Genomic DNA, 27,613 nt, shown 5'->3' on the forward strand with positions numbered 1-27,613 from the left:
GCTAATTGTTCCGTAGCAAATTCCGTAGCCATTTGGTCCGTAGTAAATTCCATAGCCATTTGGTCCATAGCAAATTCCGTAGCTAATTGTTCCGTAGCAAATTCCGTAGCCATTTGGTCCGTAGTAAATTCCATAGCCATTTGGTCCATAGCAAATTCTGTAACTAATTATTCCGTAGCAAATTCTGTAGCCATTCGTTCCGTAACAAATTCCGTAGCCATTTGGTCCGTAGCAAATTTCGTAACAACTTTTTTGTAGTTAATTCCATAACAATCGTTCCATACCATTCTTTCTATAAAATTCGGTTATTTAATTTGACTTATTATATCAATTTACAAAAATACAATTAATATAAAACCAAAAATAACAAAGTATTTCTATAGAAACTAAAAGAAATATCCAATACATCAAAAGATACATCTTTCAAAATCAAAAGTCGCTACAAATTTAACGTAAAACATTATTTAATACATAATATTCTATCATTGATTAATAAAATTTTTGACCTGTTCACTCAATGTGTTAATGACATTCATTGCTTGTGCGAGTTGTTGTTCAAACTTTGCTTGAACATCCACATTTTTCTGCTGAAACTCCACATTCTTTTTCTGAGCATCCTCATATTTTTGCTGAACATCCTCATATTTTTGTTGAATATCCTCATATTGTTCGCGTTGCGTCTCAACCAACTTCTTCAAATTCTCAATCTCGACTTTTGTCTCAGCATTATTATCCTCGTATTGTTCGCGATGCATTTCAGAAGATCCTTTACTAGAACGAATGCGCTTTCCATATGAGCCAAATCCATATAATCTCTTTTTTCGATCATGTCCCCCAACAACATCATAAAATAGTTTGTCCTCATCAATTTCCTCTCCTATTGCTTCCAACCGATCACATTGTTCCATAAAATCATCCTATAATTTTATAATTGTGTTGAGATAAAACTTATACAAAAAATCAAAATAAAACTTACATGAAATTATTAAAAATAAAACTTACATGAATTTTTTTAGCTTTGTCAACTAAAAAAGTCACTCCATCGTGATTCTTAGTGTGTGTATACAAGAATAGTTCATGGTGTGCCGGATCATGTCCCCAAAGCTTCTTCTACATATATACAAAAAAAAATCAATATTAAAGTAGATTGCTATTTTTACATTTAGGCTTATATATTTAAAAATGAAAAAATAGCAACTTACTTTTGGGCTAAACCCATTTAAAAATCAAAATGGAACTAGATTGTTATGATATAAAAGTAAATGAAAGTAGATTGCTATTTTTTGCATTTAGGCTCCACTCTTTAAAAATGAAAAATAAAATAACATACTTTTTAGGATTAGTCCTCTTAAAAATCAAAATGGAACTAGAAAAACTATGACATACAACTAAATGAAAGTACATTGCTATTTTATGTATTTATGCTTAGTCCTTTTAAAAATAAAAATGGAACTAGAATGCTATAATATAAAACTAAAAGAAAGTAGATTGCTATTTTATGCATTTAGGCTGAGTCCTTATAAAAATCAAAATAGAACTAGATAAAATTAAATGAAAGTAGATTGATATAATATAAAATTAAATGAGTACTTACTAAATCAGAAGCAATCTTGGAATGAGAAGCCGATCCACCGGTATGCGTAGAAAGGGCTTGTCCATCAACTACACCTCTACGCCTATTTTTTTTGTTTTGTTCTGATTTCTTCTTGAAGTCTTCAGTATTCCATCTTGCAGTCCAGGATGTCCACACTTCTGATGTTATATTTACTGGTTTTTTTTTTAGAGTCGACTTTTTCCATTTTGAGCTTATATTGTAGATATATTGTCTATATCTTTCCTTTGCCTTATTTTCCCAACAAGCTTGGACTAACGGAGTTTTTGCATCATCCCAATGGCACTTTTTCTACAATACAAAATATATAGATGAGTTTTTTAGTTAATGAGTGCCTAATAATTGCATAAACGAGATACATACATGAAACTCGTCCCAATAAAGGAGTTTTGTCTCGTCACTTAAAGTTGCCCAGCTATACCCGTTTAAATCAGCTCTTTCACCAAAGGATTCATAGATAATGGAAGAACATGGGCCCGAAGGAAATAACCTACAAACGAAAAAATTAACAACATTGTAAAAATCATGAAGATCAATGTTGATAAAAATGTAAGTATTTTAACTTACTCCTTATCTCGTACTCCAATATATAGACGCCCATCCAGTCCAGTAGATCCAAGTAAATACCCTTGATGTTGAATCCCAATATTTTCCTCAACCGATTCACTACCATTTGTTGTGGATCTAGGTATAGATGATGTAGTAGATGCAGGTGTAGATGATTGGACAGATGTAGATACAGATGATTGGTTAGATGATGTAGGCAAGGATGATTGGGTGGATGATTCATGTGTTGATGATGTGGCACCCATAGTACCAACATGTGAAACAAATGTTGGGGCAGATACAGTACCAACAGATGATAATGTGGTATTGGATGATGATGATATATTACCAACAGATTTTGCATCATCGGTACGTTTGTTTATGAAACGTACATTTGTATGTTGCTTACGTTTCAATGTTTCTCTTAATAAGAATTGTGACATCTTTCCTGAAATTTTAAAAACTTAGGAAGTTATAAATCTTTAGGTTCACAAATATTATTGAAATATCTTACTGAAATTTTAAGCATACTACTTTTTATTTTAAAATAACAACGTACTTTTGCTTGCTTATTTATTTTAGCTCAACTTTTTACTTTGAAATTTTTACCTAATTATAGCAATGTGAACTAAATACAAAAACTAAAAGTATAATGCAAATACTTTAATGAAAGTAGATTGCTATTTTTTGCATTTAGACTTGACCCTTTAAAAATGAAAAAATAACAACTTACTTTTAGGATTAGCCCCTTTCAAACTCAAAATGGTACTATTTTCTAAAATACAATGTCATAGTAAGTATAAAAGATAAAGCACAAAGCTTAAACATGATAGTTTTGTTATCACCTGGATTGTGTTGGATTGGATTGGATTGGAGTGAAGTAGAGTGGATTGGCACCTGAAACAAAGAAGAACAAAAAAAACAAATAAACTTTATCTCAACAAAAGAAAAACAAAGAAAAAGTTAACAAAATATTATTTTCAGAAAAATTTATCAAACCTTATGAGACATTTCCGAATTCTGATAGTTAAATTGTAACTACACAAAAAAAAATTGCATTTTAGAAAACATTACATGTTATTTTCCTACAAGAAAAGACTACATATTAACCAAACAAACCAAAAGATACAAGAGGAAAGAAAGTTTGACAATAATATCAACCAATCACCATTACCTCCCCACTTCCACCCCTATTGCTCTTTGCTCCTGCTCCTCCTATTCTTCTCTTATCATTTCAGCTTGCAAGAGCTCAGATCAAGATTCTCAACATAAGAGATGTTTGACAAGTGATCTGGGGAAGGAACTGTAAGATTATTAGAAGAAAGTTCAAGAGTTTGGAGCCTGGGTAGTTCCCAAAGTTTCTCACTTATACTTCCATTTAACTGATTACCAGATAGGTACAGAGTGTCAAGCCATGTTTCTTTACTTCTCACTGGTTCGTTTCATTTTCGAAAAAGAAATCTACAAGTTGATTATAATTTTTTTTTTGATTGGAAATTAATTAAATAACTTTTTTATAATTTACAGGCAGTTCGAGTGAACTTTTTCAGAGGATTCAAGTTCTCGTTGGCATGGTGGGCATATAATTTTCCGATGACCGGAGCTGCAATTGCAACCATTACATACACAAACGAAGTCTCAAACATATGTATATAAATAACATAGAATCAAGCGAAATAAAAGGATAATCAAAGCGAAACAAATTCATAAAGAGGTGAAATTATCAGCTAATAAATACAGAAGAATGAGGAATGCAGAATTATAGAGCGATCGAGAAAAACAGAGAAGAAGAACAGAGAAGAATGTTACCTGGTAGGACAAAGGCGATCGAGAAAAATCTACTTATAGAGCGATCGATAACAGCATAAGTGGAGATTGGCGGAAACTGAGGAATGAGGAATGCATAATTAGGTCAAAATAATGAGTAAAGAGAAAAAGTCCAGCCAATTGCATAATTAGTACCTTCCAATTTTCCGAGATCGACAACTTTCAGATGGGAAGGTGATCGACAAATTTCCAATTTTCCGAGAGCAACGGCGACAGGTCACGTTCGACTAAAAAGCAACAGGTCACGATCGACAATTATCAAGAAGAGTTGATACAAACATTAACAGCAATAAAACGACCTAATCGCCCATCATCATCATCACTTAGCTTAGTCACAGGCACAAGTATGAACGGATCCTTCATTATTCGGAAGCAAACCGGGTTTGTTCTACACGCGGAGTGGTTTTCAACTAAGCAAACTGGGTTCATCAACCCGTTTGGGCCGCTTTTTGGTCCAACAGCTTGACGGATGCTCTAAAACTTTAACTAAATAAAAGGAAGAGAGATGGTCTGCATTTTGTCTAAAAATATAGTTTAATAGAATAATTTGATCATTTGGATTAAAGCAATGCATTTTTTGTATCTTATGAATGATTAAACGTGTCGATAAGCAATATTAAAAAAAAGAATTGAAGAATTATAACTGTTTGAGTTCTGCAATAACTGGTTGAAGGAAGACATCTAGTTTTTGCTTAGGGTTTGTAGGTCCGGGCACAATTGCAGTCAAAAACATGTAAGGCTCTTTCATACACATAAACGGTGGCAAATTATAAGGTGTTATAATGACAGGCCAAGATGAATACTGTTTTCCTGAAGCACCATGGGGTTGAAACCCATCTGTACATAGGCCTAATCTAACATTACGTATTTCGGCTGCAAATGAAGGATGGTTAATATCAAACTGCTTCCATGCTTCAGAATCAGATGGATGACACATTACACCAACATGGTGGCCATGATTATCAGCATGCCATCGCATGTAAGCGGATGTTGTTTGTGAAGCGTATAGTCTCTTCAACCTTGGAGTCAAGGGAAAATAATGCATCCTCTTGAAAGGTATACGCGAACGTGTGGACGAATTTCTTGACTTTTTGTACCTCTGTGCGTTGCAAAATTTGCACCGATCAAGATCTTTGTCGCCCTTCCAATATATCATACATCCAGACCTGCAACAATCAATCAACTCCACAGGTAAACCCAATGCTTGTATTAACTTTTTGCTCTCGTATAAACTATCAACCATGTTATTCTCCTCCGGTAACCCATCCTTTATCAATTGACAAATGGCATCAAAACATAACTCAGGGATGCGATATTCTGATTTGATATTCAATAGTCGAGCTACAACAGATAGTTGTGTCACCTTTTTACAACCAGGCCACAATTCTCTATCGGCTGCCTCTAGCATATCAAAAAACTTCTTATCTTCTGAATTTGGCTCCTCATCAAGAGTTCTAGTCATGAAATCAGGACCCGCTGCATCCATAACCAGTTTTCTATAAGTAGGATCATGGTGTTCATTTAAACTCGTGTATGTATCATCCATCCCTAATAAAGTACTATCCGTTGATGTTTCTCCATGTTTATCCCAAAACCGATAATTTGGAACAAAACCAAACTTGTATAAGTGATATTTTGCCTCATCAACTGCTTTATATGCTTTGTTATTGCATTTTGTGCATGGGCATTTAATTTTATCTCCATCCATATAACTTTGCTTAGTAGAAGCAAACTCGATGAATGTTTTCACACCATTAATGAAAAGATGAGAGACATGACCGCGATCATCAAGTCGTTCATACATCCAATTTCTATTTCTATTGCTCATTTTATTATATCTGCACACAAATATCAAAATATAGTTGTAATCAGGGAGTAATAAAAGATTAGCAAGAAAGATATCAACAATAACAACACCATTAATCAAAATCATTCTTTTATTATGAGATTATGAACTCTCCTGAAAGATATTTTGTTAATTTTTTGTTTTTGAATCTTGGATTTAGGGTTTTGTGCAGTAAATTCATCGTTTGGTGATGGGATTAAGAAAAGAAAGTATGATGTAATTTTATTTTGTAAGCTTGAATTTGAAGAATTGTTTTTTTTTAGGTTGTGTTTTTAAATGGTTTTTGAGTCGTTTATTCATTTAGACATTTATTTATTAAGATTGATTGTTGTTTCATCTTAATGGTTCAGTTTGTGTCTTGATGATTTGCAAACTCGGGTAAATTAAATTAAATTAAATTACGATGTCTTGATGATTTGACAAAAACAAGAGGAGAGTTGTTCTTAAAGATGTCACAATCATTTGTTGTGATAATAATTCTTACAAAAACTGCATAATTCCAGCCAAGATTACGGGTTGTAAACATTTATCTACTCTCATATTGCTTTAAATTATATCCAGAACTCATGTCCTTTTTATTTTCCTTTTTTCCCAATTGTGATCAGAAAAAGACTACTAAGATCACCAAGAAAAATCCCATCAAATCTCTACAAGTTTCTGCTCAAACTCAATCTACTGCTGTTGACCACATAGTTGACTTGGACAAAAACGTAATTCACCAGAAGGGTACTCATATTGCTGAAAGGGAAAATGCAAACCGAATTGGCAAAAGAGTAGGTTCACAGTTGCAAAGCTTTTCAAAGAAATGTTTGTTATAAACTTATAATTACAAAGTCTCTATGTAACTAATAAACTTACACATTTTCAAGATTCTATCAAGAACTAAACTTTTTTGGGAAAATTGTGGGGAAATGGGAATAACAATGTACTTTATTCTATCTATTGATATGGGCAATATATATTATTTTATTTATTTATTTGTTATTGTTAAGGAATTTGTAAGCATGTTGCTATAATGGGTTAAAATTTAAATATTGCAATTTTTTGACATACAGGGAGAAATAACATCAATGAGAAGATCATCATAGCTACCAAGGTTGACTTTACTGATATAGATTCTGATGAAAAAGACCCTTTAATGTGCAACATGTATGCACATGAGATATACAACAATTTACGTGCATCAGAGGTTTGACATGTGGCATTTATCATAACACCTTTCTTATTCTAAACACAAAACAAAAAAAACTCATAAGTATTTATTTATTTATTTATTTTTGCAGCTTATACATCGACTACATACCGTGTGGTTCTTGATTTCTGAAATCTTAATCTGCTCTGGATTGATACTTCACTTCATGTGTCTCTTAATCCTACATTACATCATTTGAAATAAATTATTTGAGATAACTTTAACTCCTTGTGTTACCCATTATACCCTTGATGCCATTGATAACTTTCAGTCTTCCACAAGTGTTCAAGACAAAGGGTATCATTGGAAAGTAAGATTGAAATGATAAGAGCAGTTCCCTTAAGTTATGGACCTGATTTATCACAAATTCCACGTCTGGAACACCGATCTCAGAAAATGAATCTATAAAAATGGGGGAAAGAAGGGAAAAGGAAAGACGAAGATGGAGAAAGAAAGGCGCCTTTAAAAAGCGTATGAAAGGCCGTTAAGATTGGATGTAACGTTTTAAAGATGATGGATGAGAGAAGCAGTGGGAAGCAAGTGTTGAATCAACACCACATGCAAACCGGCGGAGAGAATAGTTGATCCCACAAGTTATGGACCTGATCCCACAAGGAGGGAACCTGATTTAACCCCATAAATGGTAGTGCTTAACTAATCTAGAACTTGGATTCTCTAAAGATGGATATTCGACATGAAACAACAACAGATGCTTTCAATCTTACTTTCCAATTTACACCCCACCACAAGTCTTTTAAATGCTTCCACCAAATTAACATGAAACAACAGATGCTTACCGTGATAGAAGAATACCCTTTGATAATTCCTCTAATTTGTGAGCAGCGATGACGTGGCTAAGCAACAGCAGCAGCGGTAACAGGTTGAGAGACAGGAAGAGATGAGATCTGTATATGTCCGACAATTCCCGTAATTTGGACTCAACAAAAATACCTCTAATTTGGGAGGAAGTAAATTGGGGTTAATGGATTTACTAATTTGCCCCTAATGAAAAGTTATTAATGAAAAGTTATTCAAACAAGCTGAAACATTATTGAAACAAATTTCATGCGGCAATTCCCTTTGATAATTCCTTTTTAACTAAAAAATCAAAATAAACATTTTAATTCTTTTTTTTTTTTTTTTTATAATGTAGAAATTATGTTATAACTAAATTTTCAAAACAATTAAAAATAATATTTTATTTTTGTTGTTGAGTTTTCAAAGATAATTGTGAATTTTTAATATATATTTTAAAATAATCTTCTATATTTTGCTACGGAAACATATTTCGTAACTATTTGACTACGGAATTTTCCGTAGCCAAATACCTATGGATTTTGATTTTGTAGCTATTTTGTAAATTCATCTTTTTGTAACAAATTCCATAACAGATTAGCTACAAAATTTTATTTTGTAGCAAATTTTCCTAGCAAAATAGCTATGGATCCTAATTCCATAGCTAACTAGCTACAGAGTTTTATTTTGTAGCCAATTATGTAGCCAACTAGCTACATACATGGATTTTGTAACAGGTTTCATAGAGAACTAGCTACAACAAAAAAATTTGTAGCGTTATTTGTAGTAAACTAGCTACGGATTTTAATTCCGTGACAACTATTCAAGATTTAGCTACGGAATGCAATTCCGTAGCCATTTTCGTAGCAAATTAGTTACAACAAACCATTTCGTAACATATTCCGTAGTAAAATAACTATGAATTTAGATTCCGTAACAACTTTACGTAGCTATTTAAGATTTAGCTACACAATGCAATTCCGTAACCATTTCTGTAGCAAAATAGCTACGACAAGTCGTTCCATAGTATATTCCGTAGTAAAATAGCAACGGATTTTGATTGCGTAGTAATTTTCCGTAGCTATTTAGGATTTTTCTTGTAGTGTCAACCCATAAGGCTAGAGATAAGAAGTATTTAGTTTGGAACTAAAACAACCGAAAACCAAACCAAATCAAAATAAGTTTATGACAAAACCTAATTTTAATTTGGTTTTGGTTTACATCAACCAAAATGAATAATGAATTTGGTTTATGTTCTGAGTTATGGTCTCATGATGTTTGATCGAAACGAAACCGAATAATCGAAATTAGTTTATTTATTAAATAATTCATATTTCAATACTTTTATAGTAAATTTGATTTAACGATGTGCATGACATTATTAAAGTGTAAAAATATTAAATTTGATCATTTTTTCACGAACAATACAGTTTGGATTTTGATTTTCAAAAATTTGTTCATGGATTATGTATTTTGATTTTTTTTTTTATATTAAATAATATAGAAAAGTGAAATGTAGATTTTATGTTTTGAACCTTTAAACTTGTTTAGTTTTAATCTTAATTTTTTTTGGGTTTTCAAACCAAACCAAATTGTAATTTGGTTTTTGGTTTGGTGTTAGTAACTTTGAGTTTGATTTGGTTTTTGGTTTGGAAACAAATAAATTTCTAACGGAAAAAACCAAATGGAGGATACTAAAGACACCATAAACCAAACCAATTCCCATCTATATTTGTGGTCATGGAGATTCACTTGCAACGACTCCGGTGTATTAAATCGTTCTCTGTCACCTTAGAGTCAAGTGGGCCACTGTCGAATACCATCTCTACGTCACATTACTCTCTCCTCTAATTTGAACAACGTTTTACCCTCTCACAACCTTAATCCTTATTCTTTCTCTCTCGCAATGATTTCTATCTATCTTTCATTTTGTTTTGAACACCAAGAAATCTACTCTAATAAATGATGGTTTTTTTTGCCACTTGTCACACCTTCATTCAATTTGTCAAATGTCATTTTATGGTTATTTTAAATTAATTTTTATTTCATATGTCATTTTATGGTTTTTCTATTTTATTAGTTCCAAATAATATTTAAATGCAATAATAAATGCATATTAATCTCCTTAATTAACTTTTCTTCTAATATCAAAATTACTAAATTAAAGTTTTATTAATTTCTTATATTTATTTATCTAAATTATTTGTTTAAATTTAGAGAAAAAAACACTTTTATTTTTATAATTCAGTATTTTTCTCATTTTTTTCTTAAAAATTCAAAGTTTTCAAATGTTTAGAATTTTATATTTAATTTTTTTTTCTTTTAAATAAACTCATGTAATACATAAATCTTATACGTAGTATAATAATAAAAAACCAACTAGCGAGTAGCTAGGAAAAAATACATTTAGTGATCAAGTTTGGGTTATCACACCACCCATTAATTCCAATAGGGGTGAGCATAATAATCAAAAAATCGAACCATAACCAAATTAACCGATATAACCGAACCATAATAACTGAACCGTTTTAAAAACCGTTGGTTTGGTTTCTAATTTTTTTTAACCGATAACAAACGGTTCGGTTATGGTTTTATAGGTTAACCGAACCATTATTAACCGAATCGCTAACTTTATATTTTAATACATAAAAGTTATGGATTATATATATAAAATAATATATTCAAACTTATTTAAGACCCATTAAAATTTCAAAATATAATTCATTAATCCTCACTTATCAGAAGATGATAAGACGAACGTGCAATCAAACCATTAAAGGATGATCACGTAGATCATGGAGACACACACAATTTTCCAATCATGCATTGAGTTTGATTATTGATTAATGTTGTAATTCTTAATCGACTAATTCTATAATTTGTAAACGTTATTCACAATTAGTTTAATCTTCACACTCATAATCCTAATCAGAGGCTTCTCACATCGTTAATCGTAATCAAAAATTGTTTTGACTTTATAGTTCTATTCGAATGATTTTTCAATTTTTAATCCAAACTTCTAGGTAAGTTAAGTTTTTGGTTTTTCTTCACTTTGTGATATATTAAGAATGTTGTTTTTTTTCTTTTTTTATTTACTATTTTTGACTTAATCACATTGAATGTATACAAGTGATTTATTTTTTTATACAAATAACACGTAATATAAATGTTTTTTTTTTGGAAAGGGAACTTCCCTAACGAGGGTTTCCGGGCCAGCTTTCGCGCACCGACTAATCCCCCGCTGCAAACATGAAGCTTTGCCTCATGCCCTGGAATCACTGCAAGCGAACCTCCATGGCCACAAGGGCTTAGTAGTGCCAGGATTTGAACATGGATCAATAGGTTATCCACCATATCTTCCACATGCCTTACCAAGTCACCACAACCCAAGTGGTTTAATATAAATGTTTAGCTATTTTATTGTATAGTTTTTTTATTTAATCGCATTGAACGTGTATGAATGTTTGACTTTATTTTAATGTTAATATCGATTATTAATATATGAAGTTATTAATGTCAAATTTTTTAATGTTTTATACTTTTTATTAAATGTTTTTGAATTTGAATGTGACTATGTGTTCTCTCACTGTAAGTATCAAAGATACACATTTTACTATATTACTATAAGTTAGGTTACAAAATTGATGTCGATGACTTTTTGTATTCTCTTTTCATTTTTTATGCCACTATACTTTTGTCATTTATATTATTTTGAACATTATGGTTAGCCAATATTAACCATTAACCAAAACCGTTAACCGACAAAAACCATTAATCATAATCAATATTAACCATAATCAATGGTTATCAAAATGCATTAACCAATCATAATGGTTATGGTTCGGTTTTGACCAATAACCGAACCAAACCGCTCCATACACATCCATAAATTCCAATCCATTTCCCTACCATACCTAGACCTGTTTTTATCCAATTGAAGACAAAATTTTAACCTCGCTCAAAAGAATTTGACTAGATTTTACAATGCTGTTAAAAGTGTTGTTGATCCTGAAACGCCAGATCTCCCATACCAAGGCGAGAAAAATCACCCACAATCTTGTTGCAACCTTCTCGTCATGCCTTGGTAATCTGCGGCAAAACTTTTATCCTCCACCAACCTCGAACTAACTTCAAAACTTCTTTCCCAGTGGAACATTTAACATCTACCTGCAAATCATACTCTTTCATTTGACTCCCTTTTTTTTATTATTAGGATTGTTATAAAGAAAAAAATAATTTAGAAACGGTCTCTAGCACTTATTACCCATAACCCTAACTCTAGTCCATATACCATGTAATTAATAAAGTAATGTGGTGTCAAAAAGTTTTATGCTTAATATGTTGGCAAAAGTAGAAATTCTCAAAAGTCTTAATCTCATGTCATTTTTATATATTTTCCTACACATACTAAGATTTATGAATTTATAAGTTATTTCTATATAATTTTGTAATTTTTTTTGTTGAGAATAATAATTTTATAATATATTTGTGATCCGAGTATTTGACATTTAATAACCTTCTCAATACATCTCCTAAACTAGAGCACTTCATATGATCACCATTAGTTGTTTTATTAATAAAATATTTCACATCTTCTGGTTTTCCGTTAAACAATCTAATATATGTTGATTATTACCATTATTCCTTTATAACCAGCTTTTATAAAGTTTTAATGAGCTTTTTCGATAATAGCTAATTCATGTAAAATTTTCTTAAAAATCAATCTAGTTTGAAGTATTCTTCCGCCCCCTCTAGCTTTGGTAGTCGTGTTGGGTCTATGTTCTTGTCTCTACCTTGTAGTTTAGAGTCGTTTACCTTCTTGGTTAATGAATAGGTGAGTGTGTAGAGTAGGTGAGAGGCGTAGTGAGGTTTTGTTCTAATTCGGACAATACACGAAGGAATCAAGTGGGCATAAAATTATAACTTATCCAACATAACATGTTAGTTTACTTCCACTGCTGAGGACGATTTAAGCTTTAAAACAAGATGCCATCGAAAACAAGCCACACGGTTGCATTTAGAATGATTTTGTTATTTCTTAAAACCAAGAAGCTATGCTGGCTGTGGCATTAAATATGCAACGCAGGGGTGGCATGGGAACAATTCCTGCAGCAAACACATGAAACGAAGGCATCCCTCTGTTAGATCCGCAACCAGTGGCAATGAATAAAGTCAGACTTTGTCTCTTCAGCAGGAGCAATGCCAGAAAATTATAAGGAGTGCACATGCTTCAACCGTGTGATATTGATCCTAATTGTCTTAAGTTTGCATATATATATACAGACAGAGAAAAGATAATTGGTATCATCACAGAACTTTTACATTCTATTCTTGAAATATATATCAGAATGGATTGTTCAACCTCTTATTCTTCATCATCCACCAGTATTCGCCATATTCGATCAACTAGTTTGCCTAACCGATCACATCCAAGCACTCTTCATTTTGAAGAAGAGTTCGCTAACTTCAAAAAATTGGAGGCTTCTACCTCTTCGGTGCCAACTAAAGCTACAATTTGTGATGCTTTACTAGGCCTGGAAAGATTGTATACATGTGTTAATGATCTTATCAGTTTGCCACTGACCCGACAAGCACTTTCTCACGAAAAGCATCAGAAATTTGTTGATAAGTTGTTGGATCAATCGATGATGCTTTTGGATGTATGTGGCTCCATAAGAGATGCCATGCAACAATTCAAGCAACATATCCGAGACCTTCAATCGGCTCAGAGAAGGGGCAAGGGGGACATGAGCATCAACACTTCCTTCTTCAATAAAATGAAGAAGGATACAAGAAGAACACTTTCTGCGCTTAAGCAAATCAGTAACAAGATGGGGGCCACCACACTCTTAAATCTAGATCACCAACTCTCAGATGTGATTAGGTCACTAAAAGATACTAGCTTAGTGAGCATCTCTGTGTATGAATCAATCCTGTCACTTACATCGGCTTTGGTCTCAAAACCAAAGCCTTTAAGATGGTCAATTGTTTCAAACTTGATCCACAAAGGCACCATGGAGAGTGTGGATCATCCTCAAGTTTCAAGTGAGGCTCTAGAGTGCCACATTGATGTCATTGAGAATGGTTTGGAGTGCATCTTTAGGAGCTTGATTGAAACAAGAGCCGGTCTCCTAAATACCCACTCGCACTAGCTGCAATGTAAAACATAAATTACTAAACCGGCATTCAAGTTTGTATCGGATGTAGCATTGTTATATAAAATCTGCAGATATAGCTAGAAATATATAAATTTTATTGGTTACTCAAATTATGTGTCTTTCTTATCATATTGGTTTTTCTATGATTCAACGTCATCCAAAGATTTTACGGGTAGAACTAAGGAAGTCCTATATCGACACTGACGTACACTACTACAACGTGTTTCATAAAATCCGGTTAAAAGGAGCAATTAGTGAATGCACTTTCGCAACAGATGCAATGGCGCCAAAACATCTCTTATATTCTCAGAGAATCGAATGCTAAATCGAATCATGTATGCCTTAAGTTCCGGTTTATTCATCAAAAAAACACAAACTTTCTAAATAAAATACCTCATTCCCCAACGTTTGCCTAATTTCAGTAATTATAAACCTTACTTTTGTATTCGTAACCAAATATTTTGAATAACTAAAATTTCCTATATCTAAATGGTGACCGAAAACATTTATTAATAAATGGTCCGCTTGATTAAATGAAAACCTGATCGCTTCTAACTATTGAGGACTAGATTTCATTGATTTAAAATGATAAACGTATAAAGATAAAAAAAAAATAGAATAAGGCCATGGGTCATATACACTATGGGCTATATGATACAATATAATTGATGAAAACAATATAATTGATGAATACATGGGTTCACAAGACGGTTGAGATAAAGAGACTTGCTATGAATCTTTGCTATGTTGTTCCTTCAGCTTTGACTACGATGATACCAAAAACAATCTCGGGTGGGGTCCTCAGATGATGTTAATGTCAATTTTTCAATGAAAGAAATCGATCAAAGTTGAAAGTAAGGTATTAGAGATAAAACTAGAAAACTAGACACATAGTAAAAGACTTTTATCGAGTAAGAGATAATGTTTTTGAAGGAGTCATCAAAGTGGTAAAGGTTGTTCGATACAACAAATTATTGATGCTCTAACTAAACCTTTCAGCTCAAATCCACACTATATTTTTTCTTTTGACAAAAAAACTTGGGTTGATCCATGCATTTATAGTTTAGATTCAGGGAGGATGTTAGAGATTATATACTAAATATATCCAATCTAAAATTTGAATGTTTGAATGGGTTAAGTGGTTTTATCATGATTTGTTTAGCGTTTCAATTGAACTGATCTTAATGCATTAAGTGGAAAAGTGTGTATACGAAGTTCGAAAGTTGATATTGTGGATTGAGTGTACTCCTTGGATGAGAACTTGTACGTGTGATAAAAAAGATGGCGGACCTTGTTTTATGAAAGAATGTTTTCAATGTTCACTACAAGAAATAAGGTGATTACCGAAAACGCTATTAGTGATGACAAGGAGCTTTAGTGGCGGATCAAGCTTGATATTTGTAATTATTTATTTAAAACCTAATCCAATTTTTATTGTTAAACAGAACCCGAAGAGAATGGAAACGTTTCACAAGGCTCATATCGATAGGAATGGTGTATTTATTAGTGTCGAAGCAGAACAACAATATGCAAATACTTAAGTCTAATGTTATCATATAATTAAATGTTTATTTATACTTAATTGTTAATCACTTTTGGAATACATAGAATCGGTTAGTGGAAGAGCTCTTAGAACAAACGTAAGGGCCTGGTGATAGAAAGTTTAAATCCGCTCAAGAGAGAGCTACTTTTATGTAACATTCCGACTCCCAGGTATAATATTTAATTAATTTACTTACATAATTTCAGATCAACTCAACAAGTTGGATGCCCTAACTTGCCGAGTAGAGGAGTAAGTTGGCCGCATGATTTTTAGAGTCTACTCAACGAGTTGGAGGACCCCAACTCGACGAGTAAGTGCTGAGTGAGAAAACCCTAATTTTTAGGGTTTGTGTCCTATATAAAGGACCTTAAGCCTTCATTTCCGCCTCCCTTATCACCCTTATACTCTGTGAGAAACCTTAATCTAGTGTATTTGTTTGTGAGAGATAGAGAGGCTAACTTTCAGTGTTGTAGTGCACATTTGGAAGAGGAGTAAAGCGCATCAAGGCTTGGAACGAAAAGAGGCTTTTGGATCAAGTGTTTTTCGGTGCTAGCTTCAGTTAGGAGGTAAAAAGCTTCAACCTTGCTCATTGTTTTGGTTAGATCTCGTTCCTAATAATTATAGGGCCTTTTTCCATCCCTTCTTGAGTTCTAGAGTGTTTTGAGCTAGCCATGGAATTGACATTTCAGATCTGGACCATATGTAGTCCTTTGAACCTAAAGATCCAAGCTTTGTCAAGTTGGTCACAAGTTTCTATGCATTAAATCCTATAGAGAGCTTATGTTGGCATTTCGAGCCCTAGATGCCATGCATGGACATAAAACTTGCAGCTTTACGTTGTATTTCAGCGTTGGAAGGCTAGATCTAGACTTTATGACCTTATTTCTACTTAGAATTGTCTGAATGAGAAATCGTCTAGAGGAACTCAGTGAGTGCAAGAGCCAAGTCGATGAGTCAGCTAGGGTTTTCCACGATAGATTGAACGCGCTACAACTCGGCGAGTTGATGGGACAACTTGACGAGTTGAGATGGATTTCCCCGATACTTCTGAGAAAACGAAGGAACTCGACTAGTCGCATAGAGGCACTCGACGAGTTTAGTCGACATTGACTGTTGACTTGAGTGTTGACTTTCGTTGACCTTTTGGGTTTGGTCAACTGTGGACTTTAAAGACCATGGATGGGTAAAAATGGTATTTTCACCATTTTGAGATTTACTGGAGGAGTTAGTTTAGCATCTTAAGTGGTTATTATAATTTGTTTATTAAAGATAATTATAGTATATAGGCGGAGTCTAGATTGTTCGTGGGATGCTAGATCTACTTGCTTACTTCCGATGTGAGTCTTCTCACTTTACTTACCTGAGCGATAATACTATGTGACTGGGGGGTCTTATTAAGTTATCGACCTGAGCGTCATATGTGCTTATACTGAGTTATATAATATTATGCATTTTGTCTTGTGATATGTGTTATATTATTCTGTGTTTTACTGAGATAGGACCAAATGGTCCAAACCGAGTTGTGAGACCAGATGGTCTTCATTGAGATATAGGACTAGAGGGTCCAACCCGAGCTGTGAGACCGGAGGGTCCTCACTGAGACACATGACCGGGGGGTCCACACCGAGTGGTGAGACCGGAAGGTCCTCACTAAGACGCATGAGACCGGAGGGTCCATGACGAGTTACAACCATGTGAGGCTTATTATTTGTGTATATGGTATTTTGAGGAACTCACTTACCATGTTGTGTGTTATGTGTTTCAGGTACTTCTCGGGATCATAGGAAGGTGTCAGCTTGATTGTACACACATGTTTGAGACTATGTCGAGAATTCTGGGATATTATCAATTGTTTTTGTAAATCGTGTTTTTGATATTTGATACATTGTGATATTAAGAAAATGTGATACTGATTTTATGTGATTTAAAAATGAAAATTTTAAGCGTTACAAGTTGGTATCAAATCCTTTGTTTGAGGGATTCAGATGTACTCTCGGGTATGTCTGGACTCAAACTGAGGAATTGATGATTCATTACAAGTCATTCAACAAATATATACATATACAGACTTGTAAACAAAACAACTTGATGATTCATCCATCTTATGTCTTTGCGCCACTTCCTGTAATACAAATAAACTGAGTGGGTCAGGCTTGGGAGCCTGGTGAGCATATAGGGTTTTCAACCCACAATAAATAATTATATTTAATTTCAACAATCAACAATAATCCGATTACCCATTCCCGTTATCCTTACTTTACGTCCCTAAAATAACATCTATCTCAAGGGATCTAATCTAGGATTTTCATCGGGATGGACATTACTACAGAGGGGCTTCCTCAACAATAAGTGTCCTAAAGGCAACCATGTGGGGGATAGAGTACACCGGTGAACACATCATTCACAACACCTACAGGTTATGAGCCTGCTAGCATTCCACAGGACTGTCTAGAATAGTTCGTGGTCGTCATCCATACTCTGCTGAATGACTAGAATAACACCAACAACGAGGTCTCTCATCAATTTATTTCATTGCACACCAACTGTCTACCCATGTTCTACCCAACATATTAGTAGATAAAAATATACATGTTTTATAAATTTTTTTTAAAAGAAAAACTGTATAGCATGCTCTTTCAATACTCCATCCAAAGAGCAAGTAATACGTAAACACATAACAAGAAATTTCAAGGAGAGTCATATAAGTCTATGTGTTAGAAGGTAATAATCATACCCTCACACAACCCGTATTCCTAAATACATTCAACGATTACTTGTATAATATCGTGTATTTGAAAGGGACTATACATTCATTTGATCAGAAGATGATCGGACAACACTACGACTTGCAGAATTAGTGTTTCTTCGGTAGATCTGGAAGATCTTCACAAAAACCGGGCTCCTCGCGGGCAGCGCTTCGGCTCGGGAATCTCACTTCTCGGGATCCTCGGGGCTTCGGAACTTGCTTCGGGGCTCGGGAATGATACCGGGGCTTCAGGATATAATTGGCACGCAAATCGAGGCAAAAACTAGAGAGAAGAAAGAGTTTGAACAAAAGAAATCGGCAGCTCTCGCATTCTATTTATAGGCTGCTGGGTCTGGGATTATATTGGGCATAATTTCCAAGTACGCTGGGCATACTCAGTACGCTGGGCATAACTTTGGTTACGCTGGGCGTACGCTTCAGATAAGCTTTGGTATGTGTGCCATAATATTAAAAAATTCATAACTTTGGCATACGAGCTCCGTTTTCGACATTCTTTATATCCACGCGTTGGTGAGATTATGCTCTACAACTTTCGTTTAGACTCCGTCGGCTACTTTTGAGTTTATTTTTTTATTATTTTTTTTAGTAGGCCGGGACAGAAAAACTTCGTTAGAAATTCATAACTTCTTCGTCTGACGTCCGTTTTCATCTGTCTTTTCACCAATGCACTACTATCAACGAGATCTCCGATTCTCGTTCAGAAAGTTTCGGCTAAAACTCGCTCGATCTTAATTCAAATTTTTGGGCTGTCTACTGCTAAGCTGAAACTTCGAAAAATCATAACTTCCTCATACGAAGTCAGATTTAGGCGTTCTTTTTATGCACGCTCTCGGTTCAACATTATCTACGTATTTCATGTTGATCACTAAGGCTAAATATCACTCCTTCGTAAATTCACTATTTACGTCACGCTGTGCCACACCGGTTTTGTCGCGAAACTTCGACAGGTCATAACTTCTTCGTTATAACTTGGATTTCAACATTCTTTATATTTTCGGAAACCTCGTCTCAACCACTACATCTTCGTGCATCAATATCGGGTTTATATAACATTTAATTTTTATGCTTATTTTTATTCTTGATTAAATCAAATCACATAATTAAGCAGATAAGTTTAAAACACTTAATTCGCAAATAATACATTCTTATTAATTCAAATTGGGTTACAAAGGTTAACCTAGACTATTACCTTGCTAACAATGGCAAGCCCAGAAACACGAGCGTTACAATTTTCCCCACATTAGGATGATTTCGTCCCCGGAATCACACATCAACAAACAGAAGCGGATAGCGACTCAACATGTCACTCTCCGTCTCCCAGGTGCGATTTGGCCCATTCGCGTGTTTCCAACGGACAAGCACTATCTCAACCATCTTACGTCGCAACTTCATAGTCTTTCGGTCAATGATTGCCTCTGGTTTTTCAATCAACCTTTTGTTCTCATCGATTCTTAATTTAGAAATTGGAATTATACCGGGAACTTCTTCCGTGAATTTCCTCAAATAACACACATGTAAAGTGTTATGAATTCCATTCAGTTCTTCTGGTAGTTCGAGCTTGTAAGCTTGGTTCCCAATCCTCTGAAGAATTTTAAACGGTCCAATAAACCTTGGAGTTAACTTTCCCCTTTTACCAAATCTTATAAGTCCCTTCCACGGCGAGACTTTAAGCAAAACCGAATCTCCAACTTCAAAAGTCATCGGTCTTCGCTTTTTGTCAGCATAGCTATTTTGACGATCCTGAGCTGCTAACATTCTCTCCCTAATTATTTTCAACTTTTCAGCAGTTTGATGGACTATCTCTGGTCCCATAATGTAACAGCCCGGAATCTCAGGTATTATTAAATTATGTTTTTGGGGTGATTTAAGAGGGGACTCGGCGAGTTGGAGCCTAGACTCGCCGAGTAGGATCGCAGACTTGGTCGCGGGATCGCGACTGGACTCGACGAGTCCAGATATGGACTCGGCGAGTCGACGCTGTTCAGCGGAAACCCTAGCCGTTTGGTTTTGGAAAGTATATAAGGCACTTATAGGCCGTCATTGTCCGTCTTTAGTCGACTGAGAAGAACCCTAAACGGCTGTGGGCATCTAGAGCAAGATTGAAGGGTATTAGGGCTTTGAAGAAATTGTTGTGCAAGGAGGAGAAGAGTTTTGGCTAAAGGAACAGCAAGGGATTCGAGTTCTGCGGTTTGGGGACACAGAGAGTGCGTATTCAGGTAATATCTCGGATTCTTTCTGTATTGTTGATGTGTGCATAGATTTAGGGTTTATGGAACCCATTTGGCGATTAGATGAATTAGTACATTGTTACCCAAACGACTATAACCCTGTATTAGGACCTTAAGAGGTCCAGAAGGTCCCATGCTTGTGTATTTCGGGACAAAACTTATCTCAGGAAGCAGTTTGATCGACTGCATGGCATGGACTCGCCGAGTCCGATGAACAGACTCGGCGAGTAGCTTGGAGATTGACTGGAACTCGTCGAGCTGTTCTTCAGACTCGGCGAGTGGAGTCGGGGTGGCCCCGCGATTCTTCCACGAGGATCTCGTCGAGCCAAGAGGGATACTCGACGAGTAGAAAGGGAACATCAGGGGAAGTTGGGGAGGACGTCTAGACTCGCCGAGTCGCCATGGCACTCGCCGAGTCCGGTCGAGTTGACCATTGACCGTTGACCGTTGACCGTTGAACAGAGTTGACCTAAGTCTGACTTCTTAGGGATAGTCACACTTAGAAGATATAAGTGTTAATGAGGGTTATGTGATGTTATAGGGAGGTTGTAGCTCGTCGGATTGTGCACGAGTAATTTCAGGATTTGCTAGCTTTCAGCATTCACGAGGTGAGTCTTCTCACTATACTATACCCGGAAGGGTTTGACTGTGCGATCGGAAGGTCAGATATGATATGTGATATGTATGCTATATGTGGTAAGTTATTTGTTAGATGTGCTATGTATGTTATGTGGGCCGGAAGGCAATATGTTATGGGCCGGAAGGCGAATATGTTATGGGCCGGAAGGCGTTGTGTCGAGGACCGGAAGGTCAGGGCCTGGAAAGGCGTATGTGCGTAAGTTGTATATTGGGGAACTCACTAAGCATTTATGCTTACAGTTGTTATGTATGTGTTTCAGGTACTAGCGAGGACCGTGGGAAGGCGCCGGCGTGATCGATACACACTGAAGGATGTTTTTAAAATCTTGGGATTTAGACAATTTGTATTTGACATGACACCTAAATTATTTATGCCTTGTTTTGAATGGAAATACTTTATTTTTAAAATGAAAAATTTGTTTGAAAATTTGCGTTGTTACAATTGGTATCAGAGCCTTGGTTTGAGGGATTTGGGTGCACCTTCGGGCGTAACTGAACTCAAACCGAGGATTTGAGGAAAACTTTTACAACTAAAGGCATAAACTTTTATGAATGATTTTGTGGTAAACAAGAAAGAAGCAGTGTGTACGATCAGTCAGCGCCCGAACGGTAAAGATCCCCAAAATACCTTACAATATTATATGATATGAATTGTTAGGCATGCTAGAAGACTAGGTATTCATGATAGGACTAGAATGGCCTGATTTGTGATGCCTTAGTCTAGGGAAGTTTGCCGGTATGAGATGCTTTGCTAGTGTGCGAGTAGATAGTGCATAACAGAAGTAGAGTACTCACTATCCGGGGTTTGGGGAGGAAGATTTGGGGTGAATGCTGATGCGGTGTGGTCGGTAGTATTGGGCCCGTACTACCGAAGGCACCGGGTCAGTGGGAGGCCCAAGTAAGAATCCCTGGATATTGAAGACTGAGTAGGGTTGCGTTATCGAGTGCGATTACACTCGATGGAGTCTCTGATAGTTTTATGTTGTATTTCAGAGACATCATGGTTAGACCACGCCACGGAGCGAGTACGAGCGGTGTGAGTGACGAGGAGATTCGTCAGATGATTCACGAGGAGGTAGCGGCGGCGATCCGGGCTGAGATCCCGGAGATGTTTGGGTCTATTAAGACCACCCTGATGGAGACGTTTGATGAGCGGTATGCCGCATTGACTGAAGCTGCAGCCGCTGCAGCTACCGCAGCTGTGGCCGCTGCCAGGCCACAGGGGGGTGACTCGTTGCTATTCCGGGAGTTCAGCAACACGAAGCCACCTGAGTTCGATGGGACGCAGGATCCGATTGCTGCGATGAGGTGGATCGCGGATATAGAGGGGTGCTTCTACACTTGTTCATGCCCGGAGCACCTGAGGGTACGGTTCGCTTTGAACCAGCTCCGTCTGGGAGCGAAGGACTGGTGGAAGTTCGTGACGGCGAACTTCACTTTGGCAGAGATTACAGCGGTGACATGGGAGGGGTTCACTGCTATGTTCAGGGACGAGTACGTTCCCCCGGTGGAGAGGGAACGATTGGTTCAGGAGTTCTTAACCCTCAAGCAGGGTACTAATTCTGTTGCGGTGATCACGCGGAAGTTTCATGAGAGGGCGATGTTCTGCCCCGAGCTGGTGTCCACAGAGCAGGCTCGGATGAGCCGGTACTTGGGTGTTCTGAGGAGGGATATCCGGGAGTTTGTGTCGAACTCCACCTATCATACTTTTACTGAGCTTCAGGCGAATGCCAGGAAGCGTGAGATCGAGTTGGAGACCCAGGCCAGGGAGGAGGCCGAGTCTCAGCAGGTGGACCGGCGGCCGGCTCAGTCTCAGCCGGCAGCCAAGCGGACCAAGTCCGCCGATTCGAGGACGGGAGGCCCGAAGGGCCGCACTTGCGGAAAGTGCGGCAAGGGTCACGATGGGGCGTGTCGAGCTGGTGCTTGCTACAAGTGCGGCAAGGAGGGGCACATTGCTAGGGAGTGCCCCAAGGGGTTTATGGTTTGCTTTCATTGCAACCAGACCGGCCATCGGAAGGCCGAGTGTCCTCAGCTTCGTCAGGGATCTGCACCTACTGCCAGGACTACTGAGACTCGACCGGTGAAGGTCGAGGCCCCGAGGGCTCGTGGGAGAGCCTTTCAGCTGACTGCGGAGGAGGTCCGCGCTGCGCCCGATGTCGTGGCAGGTATGTTGTAATTCATGTATTTATTTTTAATGTCGAGATGTTATACTTATGTTATTATATGCGTAGGTACTTTCCTTGTGAACTCTGTGCCTGCCTTAGTGTTATTTGACTCGGGTGCGAGTAGGTCCTTTGTATCTTTAGCCTTTAGTCAGCATATCAGCGTTAGTCGTGAGTCGTTGAGTCGACCTTTGAGAGTTTCTATAGCTGACGAGAAAGTGATTCATGTCACGGAGGTTCTTCGGGGATGCGTGCTAGAGATTTTCGGGATTGAGCTTCCGATAGACCTGATTCCTATTGCGATGGGTGACGTCTGTGTCATCGTGGGCATGGACTGGTTGAGCCGATTCGGCGCTGTCATCGACTGTGAGCGTCAGCTGGTGACTATACGAGACCATGGTGGCGGAGTTCTTTCGGTGTACGGCGAGGGTACCCGTTCGGGATCTGCTTTTTGTTCGGCCGCTAGGGCGAGGCAGTGTCTACAGCAGGGCTGTAAGGGTTTTGTGGCGTATGTGATGGATACGCGGGAGGTTTCTGAAAGACCGAGGTCAGTGGAGGAGGTTCCAGTGGTGCGTGAGTTTCCAGATGTTTTCCCCGAGGAGCTGCCGGGAGTACCTCCTGTGAGACAAGTAGAGTTTGGTATTGACCTGGTTCCGAGGGCCGCACCTATTGCTAAGGTGCCTTATCGTCTTGCACCTCCTGAGATGCAGGAGTTGTCCTCGCAACTCCAGGAGTTGCTGGGGAAGGGATTCATTCGGCCGAGCAGTTCGCCGTGGGGAGCACCTATTCTGTTCGTCAAGAAGAAGGATGGTTCACACCGGATGTGCATTGATTACCGGGAGTTGAACAAGTTGACGGTCAAGAACCGTTACCCGTTACCGAGGATCGATGACTTATTCGATCAGTTACAGGGAGCATCTTGGTTTTCCAAGATCGATCTGAGGTCAGGGTACCATCAGGTGAGAGTACGGGATGAGGACGTCCAGAAGACAGCGTTTAGGACGCGATATGGGCATTATGAGTTTGTGGTGATGCCTTTCGGGCTCACCAATGCCCCGGCTGTGTTCATGGATCTCATGAACAGGGTATGCAGGCCGATGTTGGATCGGTCAGTGATTGTATTTATCGACGACATTCTGGTATATTCGAGATCTAGAGAGCAGCATGAGGAGCATTTGAGGGAGGTCCTTGAGGTATTGAGGTCGGAGAAGCTTTATGCAAAGTTCTCCAAATGTGACTTCTGGTTGCGGGAGGTCCAATTTCTAGGACATGTTGTTAATCAGAAAGGGATATTGGTCGATCCGGCCAAAGTTGAGGTGGTGATGAGTTGGGAGGTGCCGAAGTCACCCTCTGAGATCAGGAGCTTCCTTGGGTTGGCAGGGTATTATCGGAGATTCATTAAGGATTTCTCCAAGATCGCAGTGCCACTCACCAGATTGACCCGAAAGGGTGTGGCATTTTCATGGGGGCCCGAGCAGCAGACCTCCTTTGAGACACTTCGCCAGAGATTGTGCGAAGCCCTGGTATTAGCTCTCCCGGAAGGAATGGAAGATTTTGTAGTATATTGTGACACATCGATTTCGGGACTGGGTGCAGTGTTGATGCAGAGGGGTCATGTGATAGCTTATGCGTCGAGGCAGCTGAAGCCTCATGAGACGAGGTATCCCACGCATGATTTAGAGTTGGGGGAAGTAGTGTTCGCTCTCAAGATTTGGCGTCACTACCTGTATGGGGTTCGATGTACGATATACACGGACCATAAAAGCTTGAAATATTTGATGGATCAGCCCAACCTAAATATGCGTCAGAGGAGGTGGTTGGATGTAGTCAAGGATTATGATTGTGAGATCCTGTACCACCCGGGCAAGGCTAATGTGGTAGCTGATGCATTGAGCCGCAGGGCGGAGAGCACTCCATTGCGAGATGTATGCTTGAGACTGACTGTGATGACTCCAGTATTGGATGCTATTCGTGGGGCACAGGCTGAGGCTGTACGACCAGAGAAACAGAAGAAAGAGCGGGTCGTTGGGTTAATTTCAGAGTTCGTTAAGGATGGACGAGGGCTTCTGACGTTCCAGGGTCGGATCTGGGTACCGTTCGTGGGCGGTACGCGTACTACTTTGATGGAAGAGGCTCATAGATCGAAATTCTCGACCCATCCCGGTGTTACGAAGATGTATTTGGATTTGAGGAAAGAGTATTGGTGGCCCTGTATGAAGAGGGACGTGGCATGGTTCGTCGAGAGGTGCTTGACCTGCCGTAGGGTTAAGGCCGAGCACCAGAGACCGCATGGCAAGTTACAGCCATTGGAGATCCCCGAGTGGAAGTGGGAACAGATCGCTATGGATTTCATCACCAAATTGCCGAGGACTGCTAGGGGAGTTGACGCAATTTGGGTGATTGTGGATAGGTTGACAAAGAGTGCACACTTCCTTGCCATCAGCGAGAGTTCTTCAGCGGAGAAGTTGGCGGAGATATACGTGAGAGAAGTGGTATCTCGGCATGGAGTGCCGATCTCGATTGTTTCAGACCGTGATGTGCGCTTCACTTCCAGGTTCTGGAAGAAATTCCATGAGGAGCTGGGTACTAAATTGCATTTTAGTACCGCATACCATCCCCAGACAGACGGTTAGAGCGAGCGGACGATTCAGACGCTGGAGGACATGCTTCGAGCGTGTGTGTTAGACTTCGGGGGTAGTTGGGATGCATATTTACCCTTAGCAGAGTTTTCCTACAACAACAGCCATCATTCGAGCATTGGTATGCCACCTTTTGAGCTGTTGTATGGTAGGAAGTGTCGGACCCCCATTTGCTGGGGAGAGGTGGGTCAGAGGGTGATGGGCAGCACAGAGATCGTACTTCAGACGACAGAGCAGATTCAGCAAGTTAGACAGAGGTTGTTGACCGCCCAGAGCCGACAGAAGAGTTATGCAGACAGGCGCCGATCCGAGCTTGAGTTTCAAGTCGGCGACTTCGTTCTCCTGAAGGTCTCTCCTTGGAAAGGAGTGATTCGATTCAGGAAGAGAGGCAAGTTGGGGCCCCGGTATATTGGGCCATTTCGGGTGATTGCAAGGATAGGCCGGGTAGCCTATCGGTTGGAGTTGCCAGCGGAATTGGGACAGATCCACGACACCTTTCATGTGTCGCAATTGAGGAAGTGCATAGCCGATGAGTCGGCAGTGGTTCCATTAGAGGATATTCAGGTGGATGCGAGCCTGAATTATGCTGAGAGACCAATGGCCATCAGGGATCGGAAGATCAAGGTTCTGAGGAACAAGGAGGTACCTCTGGTGTTGGTTCAGTGGCAACACCATAAGGGATCGGAAATGACTTGGGAGCCGGAACGTGAGATGCGGGAGCAGCACCCGGAACTATTTTCAGAATGAGACTTCGAGGGCGAAGTCTAAACCTAGTGGGGGAGAGTTGTAACAGCCCGGAATCTCAGGTATTATTAAATTATGTTTTTGGGGTGATTTAAGAGGGGACTCGGCGAGTTGGAGCCTAGACTCGCCGAGTAGGATCGCAGACTTGGTCGCGGGATCGCGACTGGACTCGACGAGTCCAGATATGGACTCGGCGAGTCGACGCTGTTCAGCGGAAACCCTAGCCGTTTGGTTTTGGAACGTATATAAGGCACTTATAGTCCATCATTGTCCGTCTTTAGTCGACTGAGAAGAACCCTAAACGGCTGTGGGCATCTAGAGCAAGATTGAAGGGTATTAGGGCTTTGAAGAAATTGTTGTGCAAGGAGGAGAAGAGTTTTGGCTAAAGGAACAGCAAGGGATTCGAGTTCTGCGGTTTGGGGACACAGAGAGTGCGTATTCAGGTAATATCTCGGATTCTTTCTGTATTGTTGATGTGTGCATAGATTTAGGGTTTATCGAACCCATTTGGCGATTAGATGAATTAATACATTGTTACCCAAACGACTATAACCCTGTATTAGGACCTTAAGAGGTCCAGAAGGTCCCATGCTTGTGTATTTCGGGACAAAACTTATCTCAGGAAGCAGTTTGATCGACTGCATGGCATGGACTCGCCGAGTCCGATGAACAGACTCGGCGAGTAGCTTGGAGATTGACTGGAACTCGTCGAGCTGTTCTTCAGACTCGGCGAGTGGAGTCGGGGTGGCCCCACGATTCTTCCACGAGGATCTCGTCAAGCCAAGAGGGATACTCGACGAGTAGAAAGGGAACATCAGGGGAAGTTGGGGTGGACGTCTAGACTCGCCGAGTCGCCATGGCACTCGCCGAGTCCGGTCGAGTTGACCATTGACCGTTGACCGTTGACCGTTGACC

The 27,613-nt window shown here is 38.5% G+C and overlaps 3 protein-coding genes across 3 annotated transcripts; 1 reads left to right on the forward strand and 2 right to left on the reverse strand.

Annotated features, from left to right (window-relative positions):
* Positions 1 to 364: 364 nt before the first annotated feature.
* LOC111915436 (uncharacterized) lies at positions 365 to 4,420 on the reverse strand. The gene is made up of 9 exons (XM_052770054.1): positions 4,121 to 4,420; positions 3,968 to 4,043; positions 3,158 to 3,196; positions 3,004 to 3,055; positions 2,180 to 2,606; positions 1,976 to 2,102; positions 1,595 to 1,903; positions 1,003 to 1,110; positions 365 to 917 (listed from the first exon to the last, which is right to left on the reverse strand). Exons 3-9 carry the CDS (start codon positions 3,167 to 3,169, stop codon positions 483 to 485), a joined length of 1,470 nt encoding a protein of 489 aa, XP_052626014.1. The 5' UTR covers positions 3,170 to 3,196; positions 3,968 to 4,043; positions 4,121 to 4,420; the 3' UTR covers positions 365 to 482.
* A 202-nt stretch (positions 4,421 to 4,622) lies between these two features.
* On the reverse strand, positions 4,623 to 5,918 carry LOC111915434 (uncharacterized). Its single transcript, XM_023911091.2, has one exon. It carries the CDS (start codon positions 5,916 to 5,918, stop codon positions 4,623 to 4,625), a length of 1,296 nt encoding a protein of 431 aa, XP_023766859.2.
* Positions 5,919 to 13,127: 7,209 nt separating this feature from the next.
* On the forward strand, positions 13,128 to 14,199 carry LOC111915447 (uncharacterized). The gene has a single exon (XM_023911104.3). The coding sequence runs from the start codon at positions 13,167 to 13,169 to the stop codon at positions 13,968 to 13,970; it is 804 nt and encodes a 267-aa protein (XP_023766872.1). The 5' UTR covers positions 13,128 to 13,166; the 3' UTR covers positions 13,971 to 14,199.
* Positions 14,200 to 27,613: the final 13,414 nt, after the last annotated feature.

The sequence above is a fragment of the Lactuca sativa genome, chromosome 3 (assembly GCF_002870075.4).
Source record: "Lactuca sativa cultivar Salinas chromosome 3, Lsat_Salinas_v11, whole genome shotgun sequence".
NCBI classification, from domain to species: Eukaryota; Viridiplantae; Streptophyta; class Magnoliopsida; order Asterales; family Asteraceae; genus Lactuca; species Lactuca sativa.

Bases quoted from the DNA above. Each gene is read 5' to 3' on its own strand.
- LOC111915436 (XM_052770054.1), bottom strand. The intron at 1,904-1,975 runs GTATGTATCTCG...TTTGTATTGTAG, and splicing joins TTTATTGGGACGAGTTTCAT to AAAAAGTGCCATTGGGATGA. The intron at 918-1,002 runs GTAAGTTTTATT...ATAAAATTATAG, and splicing joins ACAAAGCTAAAAAAATTCAT to GATGATTTTATGGAACAATG.
- LOC111915447 (XM_023911104.3), top strand. From the start codon at position 13,167: ATGGATTGTTCAACCTCTTATTCTTCATCATCCACCAGTATTCGCCAT.
- LOC111915434 (XM_023911091.2), bottom strand. From the start codon at position 5,918: ATGATTTTGATTAATGGTGTTGTTATTGTTGATATCTTTCTTGCTAAT.